At 28.5% G+C, this 10,046-nt stretch overlaps 1 protein-coding gene across 2 annotated transcripts in view; it reads left to right on the top strand.

The window, feature by feature from the left end:
• Window positions 1-561: 561 nt before the first annotated feature.
• The window catches only part of LOC135922604 (prosaposin-like), a 28,355-nt gene continuing 18,870 nt past the window's right edge, over window positions 562-10,046 (top strand). For both annotated transcript variants that reach the window (XM_065457012.1, XM_065457011.1), the window contains exons 1-9: window positions 562-669; window positions 708-850; window positions 894-971; window positions 1,015-1,080; window positions 1,123-1,182; window positions 1,229-1,369; window positions 1,415-1,672; window positions 6,209-6,349; window positions 7,165-7,293. In XM_065457012.1, the coding sequence (XP_065313084.1) occupies window positions 627-669; window positions 708-850; window positions 894-971; window positions 1,015-1,080; window positions 1,123-1,182; window positions 1,229-1,369; window positions 1,415-1,672; window positions 6,209-6,349; window positions 7,165-7,293 (1,059 nt within the window). In that variant the 5' untranslated portion in view covers window positions 562-626. The remainder of the gene's footprint in view (window positions 670-707; window positions 851-893; window positions 972-1,014; window positions 1,081-1,122; window positions 1,183-1,228; window positions 1,370-1,414; window positions 1,673-6,208; window positions 6,350-7,164; window positions 7,294-10,046) is intronic.

The following is a 10,046-nucleotide window of genomic DNA, read 5'->3' as shown; positions in this document are numbered from 1 at the left end:
AATATATTTACTCAAACAGGCAAATTTCTATAGGGGAAATTTTTTGCCCCCCCCCCTCTGGTTACGCCTATGATTCCCTAATTGATACGTATTTGATTATAATAATCTAAATAAATGTTGATATTAATAAATTTGAATAGAATTTGCCATTTACGAAGCTAAGAGGGGTATTTGCTTCTACTGAATTTTATTTCATGAAGAGAATTTGGTCGATTTTTATAAATGGCCCGATTAAGATTTTAGCCAAGATAATATTATACAGGAGAAATTTTGCTCATAGGTGGTAGATAGGTTATTATCAAATCTCCAGATATTATTATTATGGACAAAATCTTAATCGGGCCTTTTTTAATCGACTTATATCAAGCCGTTTAACTACACTATTTTATCCTATTTTTGAGATATCATCTGAAACGTTGCAACTCCCTGCAAGTCACATTATAAGTATGCTAAACTTGTTATATTTTGGAGAATATACATTTTAATGTTACTTTGCATTAATTCATTATTAATGATGTTTACAAAATATTGAAAACTGAGAAAACCCATTCATGTCATAATCTAATTTCAATTGGTTCGTTCAACAAAAGTAATCATACATTTTTTAATTGGCTTCTTATTGAAAAATGGCTTATTCGATTCTTGTATTCATTTTATCGTCCACATTTAGTACAATAATAATGATAATCTTATTTTATTTTTTACAGTTTATGCTAATGAAAATTACAATTTATATAGTGATTGCTCACAAGGTCCAAGTTATTGGTGTAAAAATTTAACCAACACTAAGAGATGTGGGGCATTGAATCATTGTGCAGATTTATGGAATAATCAGAAGAATATAGAATCTGTATTTGTTAAATATGTTTTTAACTAATTATATTTTCTTTTAGAGCCCAAATGAAGACTGTCAATTTTGTATGTTCCTTATAAGTGATGTGAAAGAAATGGTGAAAAACTTTGCTGATGAAGTTACATTCCTAATTTGTTTTATGATTTTTTTTATTCAATTAGGCTGATATTAGAAAAAAAATTACTGAGTCATGTGAATTAATCAAAAATTTTGATTTATTCCAAAAGGTAATATGCTATATATTCTATTATATGAAGCATTTATATTAGTGTAAAACTATAGCAAATGAATTGTATTATTCACTTATTGTGCTTCTTCACAAAGATATAGTAATACTTTACACTTTATTTGAATTTAATTTACATATGTGATTAGTCTCCTTTTTGGATATGTGATAGTATCCATCTTTGTAATTCCACTAAAGAATTTTCCTTAATGAACACATATAAATTGAGCAATGATGAAATATCTCATTTTAATCCATTGGATGAAATTCACACAGAAGATATATCTATTGTAAAATTATTATTTGAGTATACATTTTTTAATTTCCCACTGCAGATCAGTTTATTTAATGATAAACTTGATAAAATAATATTGGGGGGTTCCGAGGATGTGGATAATAATGAGCAAAATTTGAAAGGTGATCCAGAAAGCCTTACAATTGATTCCACCATCCATGAACACCATAATGCATTGAATAACCCATGGGCTACATTAATTGCTAGTTCAGTTTATCAAAATATCGCAGAAGATGAGAATCTTTTGGCCTTTATTTTTACAGACATTCACAAAAATGTCATTCAAGCTGGTGTACAGGTATTTTTAAACTTAATTTGATTTTTTATGAAACTACAGAAATTGAATTTTAGGCCTAGTTTTAATTTCTAAAAAATAAACTCATTTTCTAGCCCTATTTAAAAAATATTTTAAGTTTAGTTTATTTCAATTTGAGGTGGTTCTACTTCCAAAACTGTTAACAAATTTTTAAAAAATATAAAAATTGTTTGCTAATTTGTTTTTCTCTTGAATATTTTAAAATAAGATTCTTATTCCTAGATTTATCCCAGTTCTCAGAGTTTCTGTCATAATATAGTATTAACTTGCTCTGTCTAACACATTAGGAGGGTTGGCCAAAGGGGATCCATGGTGACATGATTTTTGATATTTTGAGGGTGACAGATTTGAAAATGCAACTTTGATTTTTTTTATAATTTATTATTCTATTTTTTTGTTTAAATTTGAATTTTTCATAATAACTCATATTTTTGTTTAATATGTTCATATTATATATGATTCAAGAGCCTAAGTTATAGTCAGTTAAATTATTATACATAATTTAAAAAATATTCCAGGTAATATTCTTCTGGAAAACTAAAAATTTAAAAACACATCACAACACTCTTTGATTTAAATAAAATATGTTAAATGAGGAAAAAATATTTTTGTAAATATGATAAAAATCCTGATTATTTGATCAAAAAACACATTATGAGAATAGGGAAGACAAAATTTCCTATATTTCTCAAGAAATTTCCCCCTGGGTTACATCTCTAATCCTAACAACCACTTATCATAGGCACATATGATATATGTATCAGCAAATAACATCATATGGGATGCTTACATTGAAATTTAAAATATTTAATATTTGACAAGATGGATTTGTTGAGCCCCTAGGTCCATGCAAAATTAAATTGTCCTTGAAGAGCAATTTCTTATTTGTCATGATCTTTATTTTTGAGGTATTTAATTTTTTTGTTTTTATTTTTTTAAAATATTATTTTTACCTGACATTTGTAAGCTATCTCTGCTTTCTCATCTTTTCACTGTGCCTACTATGTCATTGCGGCATACTTCCCATGAGGTTTGACAAAAAATGTCACACATCATGCTGACATGTTTAGAAAATTTTTACTAATACATGGTACCATTAGAAAAGTAGATACTATTTTTTTTAACTAGGCCTTAATTTTATGAAGTTTTTTTTAAGTAAATAAATGTATATTATATTATAGTATTAGGATTCAGAAACAATGATTTTATTCATGTTTTAACAGTGCTTCATTTTTATAATAGGTTACAAATGGAAAAATTTAAACCTGACAATGAGCTTTCTCCTTTAAAATAAACAAATAATTTTCAGAAAAATCTAATATTATAAAATAAACTTTTTTTCAATGATTGTTGGACAGATTATAAACGAGTGACTCATTATTTTAACTTTTTATAATAAATATTCTATAAACTTGTCATCACATTTGGTAATCAATTCAAGATTTGGTGTTTAAATGTTGCATATTTAATTCTATTTATTTCCAACAAATCACATACATGTCTTTTCCATTCTATATCCCAGCATTGATCACAATTATTGAAATAACATTTTGGCTGGAAAGGATTGCATATTATATCTTCCAAACGATTTGTATGGTTTTATAGAATATTCATATTTATTTTGCAACACCTGATTATTGGCTTATCCTTTGAAAATATGTGGTCTTTAATATAACCATGGACACTTTTCGGAATTAAAAAAAGTTTCTTACAGAAAGTTTCAGAAAATTGTAAAAAGTTTGATAATTATCATGACAAATTTAATTTATAAAGTTATTTAACCCCCCACCCCCCCCCCCCCCCAAAAAAAAAACAAATGATCAATTATAAATTGTATTTTCTTCAGAGTTGTTAAACGCTACTTTTAAAAGTAGCGCACTATCACTATTTGTCAAAAAGGTAGTTCATTATTTGCTACTATTTTTTAAAAGATAATGTTATTGTATATTAAATAAAATATATAAAAATAAACATTTATAAATATTAAAATATAGTTAGTTTTGATTATAAAAAAATTTATGTAATAAAAATAAATATTTATGGAATTTGTTGCATTTTAATAATAAAATCATTTCAATATTATTATCCCCAAGTCTAGAGCGACGATCAGAAAATATAAGTTTTGCTTTACTAAATAATCTCTAGCACTTGAGGGTAAGGGTGTATTTAATCTTATATACATATTTTTAATATAAGATAGGTTATCAATAATTTTATTCACAATTACATCGTATGTCTGGCATCCTATTATCATTTTGAGGGCTAATGCTACAGATCTTCTTTTTAAAGTCCTAGGGTCTAGCCAATGGCATGTGATACCCAAATAAGCTCAAAAATATTTAATCAGATCAATTTATAAATATGAATAAGTTTTTACCTTCTGTTATGTGTCCAACTATCTTCCCTGGTATATATATATATATATATGATATCTCTGATAACTCTACTATTAGAGCATCTTTCATCATTTTAAAGTTATCTGCTATTTTATTCATTAGTGTCTGGCGGCATAAAAATGTTGTACCAAGGGATAGAGTTTTAATCATCATGATGATGGATTATCAACCAAGGACATTGGCTGAACTGTATAAATTATAAAATCAACAATAACTTTATCAGCCAATTTCTGAGAAATATTGTCATTTGCATTATTAATTAATTTGGTTTGAATTGAATTAGTCTTTTTGGATGTAGTGTTGCCTATACCAAAATTATTTAGATGTTTCTCCATTTCCTTAAAACTCATGAACAGTCTTATAAAATAAATATTATTAGAATATAAAAATGACAATTTACCTTTAGGTGTTTCTTGAGGTTATAGCTACTGGATTAATTTGAGGAAATATTTTTTTTTACATTTTAAACAAATAAATTTGAAGCCAGTTTTGGATTATTTTAAAAAAAATTTCAAATCTAGGAAATGGGAAATTTGTATTATAGCTATTAAGAACATTTTCTTCCCTGGTATCTTTCATTTTATTAATATCATTGTCTGAATCACTTTCAAAGATTTGGATATCCATAGGCAATGACATTTTAAATTATTAACACGTGATTTAGGTTTATAATACAAATGAAAATATTTCAATTTCAAAATTAAATAATAAATCATAAAAATTATAATAATTATGATATTATATTAAATTTTCATGTTTATACTTACCTTCATTATATTTTTTAAAAGTAGCTAGCGCTAAAAAATTAAATAGCTATTAAGCTATCAAAAAAGTTAGCGTGCTAAGTAGTGCACTACTTTAACAACTCTGATTTTCTTTGTGCATTAGTATTAAAATGATTTAGAAAATTGAAGTTCGCATTTTTCTCTACAAATTATAAATTTAACACCATCCATATTGGTGATATTTTTTGAATCTATGTCGACTCCATTAATATTATTGCAGAGTATATTATTTTATTATTAAACGAACTTTAGAGAGAAATTTCAGAAGATTTAATGAATACTCCTTCAAAAAACAGTTTAAAATTTTCAACTGAACACAAGATAGCCATCATAAAAATATCACTTTTCTCCTGACCTTAAATAGTCATTATTTACTTAATTATAAATATTTTATATATAGTTTACAAATTTATTAAATTTTTTATATAATAAATTAATGCGATCAAATAAAGTAAAAATGGTTGATTCTTGCACTTTAGACACTCAGGAAATGTAAATACTAAAGTTTTCTTTTTGGTTAAACTTAAACATTTGCAAAACCAACATAGAAAGTTTCATTATAATTAAAAAGGATTTGCTGAAAATCCTCTTTTTTTGTTCATTTGATATGGAATTACCCATATTCACAAATGAAGGCTAGAAGAATATTAAATACACGGTTCACGTTCAGAAAAGGAAAAGTCCCACAAGATTAAGAGAAGGTTTTAGTCGGAGAAAGAAAATCCTCATTAAAAAATGGAAGATTATTAAATTGTTTTTAAATAAAATATAATCTTGTCATTTTAATAATTCTGAAATTCCCATTTTTTTTGTATTTTTCTTTATTTTTGGTTATTTATTTATTTTAAACTTTTTGCAATTTTTCTGTAATTTTATATCATCTTTAATCTATTTTTCTCAATTTTCTTATTTATTTCCATTTTTGATTAATCTCATTTGTCTTCATCTTTAATTATCTTTTTTAAGAAAAAATTACCTTTTCTTCACTGTCATCTTTTTTCTAATCGCTATTTTTTTGGTCAAAATAATATCTTTTTTCCTTTCTCCCATTTCTATCTCATTATAATTGCAGGAAAGGAATTTGCCTGTCAGGGGTTTCGTAATAAATTAATTATGCCCGGTATTTGTAATTTTTTATTTCTAAGTGTCAACCCTGGATTTTTAAAAAAATTATTTTTATTCGGTCACTTACGGTCTCGGCTTGCAAGTATCTGAATTATATATAATAATTTACTTATCGTTTTTTGAATTTAAAATAGTTTTAATTTTAAAATGGTACCTTATTGCAAAACGCGATTACCTTATTTCCCGTAACTGTAGTTTTTTTTACCGATTAGGATGATAGTTTATGTGAAATGTGTCGAAAAGGAACTAGAGGTTTAGATCGGTTGCTCCAGGAAAAGTCGTTTCAAGAGGATTTGATCAAATACATTGACGGTTTTTGTATGGCGATCCCTAGTATAGAGGAAAAGATTATGGTATGATTATTTTGTTGATTTAAAATAATATTAGTTTTGTCTCATATTTGTTTGTGGGTAATTATATACAACGTCAGTCGTTGATGATTTATGTTCTTATAAGTCGTGACCTTTTGTTTATCTATATTTTTAAAATAAAATATTCCTTCATCTAATAATATTTTATTTTTTATATATAAAATTAAGAATATATACGCTTTTAGCTAATAATAATTTTTATTATTCTTTTAATTAATTTTTTTACATATTTATTTTTAAATGCTAACAATAGCTATTATAATTTTTGAACCAGAGTTTCATAAACTGCTCAAGGTCAAAAATCATCAATAATTTTTCAAAATAAAAATTTATATTTGAGAATGATCAAACAGGATTTTTTAAAGAATTTCCCAAAATTTAAAATCTTTTATCGACTTTCAGGTTTACTTATATAAGTAAACCTGAAAGTCGTTCATTTTGTTGATTTACATTTTTTTTGTGAGACATCAAAAACACCTGTTCTTGATGATACTTTTAAGAATGAAAGATTAGTTAAAGGGTATGCTAATTGTTCAAATAACTATGTCTATAGTTTGTCTTCATCTAAAAATATGTTAAAAATATAGAAATCAGACTCATGGCGGTATCAAATTATTTTATAAATAACATAAAAACAAAATGTCATATGTCATTTTGCTTGATTTGAATTTAAAAATGGTGAATATTAAATTATTTATATATCAAAACATGTGTTACTTATCTTACTTAAAAACCTAAATATTTTAACACCCTCTATTTTATGTATTAATTATCAATTTAATTTTTTCTTATATTAGTGCAAAGAAGGTATGAAAAAAGTTATACCAGATATATTGAAAATGATTGACGGCATGCTTAAAGCATCCAATATTTGCGTTAAAGCACAGATTTGTACACCTCAGTTGATGTTTAATATGGGGAAAAAGGTTATTTCCGTTTTATTTTAATATGTTATCACCGAAATTTAAAAAAACGTTTACAATCCGGAAATGTAGAACTCATAAGATAAAAGTGTTTAAACCCTAGACTAAAAAGTTATTATTGAAAAAAATCAAAAGGATGGTTCTTTTTAACTTTCGTTTTTGTCGCATATAATTTGTTTAAGTCTCTTCATAAACTAAAATTCTCCATTTATAAAATTTTTTTAAATAAAAATATAATATCAAATAGCATTTTTAGAAATTTAGAATTGCTTTAATTTATTAGTGTGCCATTTTTACAAGTATAAGATAAATATTTTCTTAAGTTTTTTCACATATCCTGAGAAATGTTATATATTTAGGTTTCTACTGTACATATCAATTGATTGTACTTTTTGATTGACAAGTTAAGAGAAATTTTAAAAGAAGTGGTTCCAGCAGCTTAGATGCTGTTAAATCACTTAACCCAGGCTTTTAGCATAAATAATGGCCTTACTCTAAGTTGAGTGTTAACTTATAGATTGATGCGAGAAGTGGGGGTGATAAAAACTTTAATCATTGGAGTTAGGGATAAATGGATTATTGAGATATATTTTATTAGTTATCTTCTTCTCCGTTTTATGGCGATTTCCAGGTTTACCCGGGTAGGCCAGTTTTCCCTCTGATTTTTCTTTTCCATTTTTGACGGTCCTGAGCATCAATACTTGTAAGATTCAAGCTTCTCATATCCGCCGCTATCACATTTGTCCACGTCATCTTGGGTCTTCCTCTAGGTCTTGATCCTCCTACTTCCATCATTGTGCATCTCTTTACCCAGTCATCTCTTGTCATACGTTCCACATGCCCAAACCATCTTAGTCTATTTCGTCGCATTACCATACCAATCATTTCTATACCTAATCTTGCTCGCAATTCCTTGCTAGTTTTTCTCTCTCTCAGAGATACCCCACACATCCATCTAACCATCCTCATCTCTGTTCTTTCTAATTTGGCTTCGTGAATTGCTTTCATTGCCCATGTTTCACCGCCATAAACTAAACAAATCCTCACGCAGCTTACGTAAACTTTCCCCTTTAACTTCAGAGAAACTTTTTTATTTGTAAGAATAGATGACATCTCTCTGAACTTCTTCCAAGCTTGTCTGATCCTTGCAACAACAGCAGAATCTACACCACCATCTGCGTTTAGCATATCACCTAAATAACAAAACTTATCCACTTTTTCTAGGGTTAACCCATTGCCAATATCCAGACCACCATTTTTTAGGTTATCATTATTATGTATCCCTTTCATTCATGTTTTACAAATAAAGGTCATTCTTTCTAACATCAAACTGCCTTTTTTCCCACTACATCTTTTATGTACCCATTTCTGGCATCTGGTGCATTGGATAGAATTTCTAGCAACTCCTTTCCCACATACACCACAAGGCCACTTACCTGATTCTTCTATCTTTAGATTTTCCCCACCAATCATCACCTTTGTTTTTGATGCATTCATTTTCAGGCCCTTTGCTTCCATAGTCATCTTCCATTTACTAACTTTATCCCTCAATTCTCCCTCACTGTTTGCCATTAATACAAGGTCATCTGCATATAATATCTCCCAGGGAAGTCCTTCACGCATTTCTCTAGCCACCACATCCATTACTAAGATAAATAATAATGGACTCAGCACGGATCCTTGATGAAGTCCTACCTTCACCTCAAAGCTGTCACTATCACCATGATCCGTCCGTACTGCTGTTTGTGCTCCAACATACATTGCCATCACTGCGGTAACTAACCATTCCTCCACACCGGATTTTCTCAAGGCCCATCTTGTAATCTCACGCGGCACCCTATCAAATGCTTTCTCCAAATCAACAAACGCATAATAGAGTTTCTTTTCCTTCGCAAGATACTTCTCCTGAATTTGTCTCACCACAAAAATTGCATCTGTCGTGCCTTTTCCCGATGTAAAACCAAACTGCATTTCATCAATTTTGATTTGTTCCCTTATCCGCTTTTCTAACACTCTCTCAAAAACTTTCATTGCATGTTCCAAGAGTTTAATAGCTCTGTAAGACCCACAATCTAAAGGATCACCTTTCCCCTTGTATACTGGGATAATTATACTTCTTCGCCAGTCCTCGGGAATAGTACCTTCTGTGACAATCTGATTTGCTAAATTCATTAACCATTCAATCCCTAAATCATCAGAACCTTTAAACATCTCTGATACCACCATCGTTAAACCCGATGCCTTCCCTTTCTTCATCTTTTTCACTGCTCTCCTTATCTCGTCCTTGCCAAATTTACACCCTGGACCTTCTACCTTTGCACAACTAATATTATTATTCCATTCATTTTCTTCATTCAAAAGTCCTTTCATGTAAATCTTCCAGGTGTTCTTAATACCACTACTATCAATCGTCATTTTTCCTTCCATATTTTTCAAACACTTTACACCTATCACATCCTGCCTCTTTTTTGACATCTGTTTTGCCATTCTAACCATATTTCCAATTCCATCAGCGCATTTCATTTCTTTAGCAAACTCGTGTCTTTTTTCTTCTTGAGCCTTCGCTATTAATTTCTTAGCATTTCTTTTAGCCATCTTGTAAATATCATTATCACTATTTTCTTTGCTATTATACCATACTTTGAAACACCTCCGTTTCTCATCCACGGCTTTCGCTACCTCTGGGCTCCACCACCAAGTCTCCTTATGTCTAGGCGGCCCTTTTGTCCATCCACATACCTCCTCAGTTGTCATTA

Source organism: Gordionus sp. m RMFG-2023, chromosome 1 (genome assembly GCF_954871325.1).
Source record: "Gordionus sp. m RMFG-2023 chromosome 1, tfGorSpeb1-WG-v2, whole genome shotgun sequence".
Taxonomy (NCBI): domain Eukaryota; kingdom Metazoa; phylum Nematomorpha; class Gordioida; order Chordodea; family Parachordodidae; genus Gordionus; species Gordionus sp. m RMFG-2023.
The sequence above is the reverse complement of the archived record's forward strand: the minus strand, read 5'-3'. Positions and strand labels throughout refer to the sequence as shown.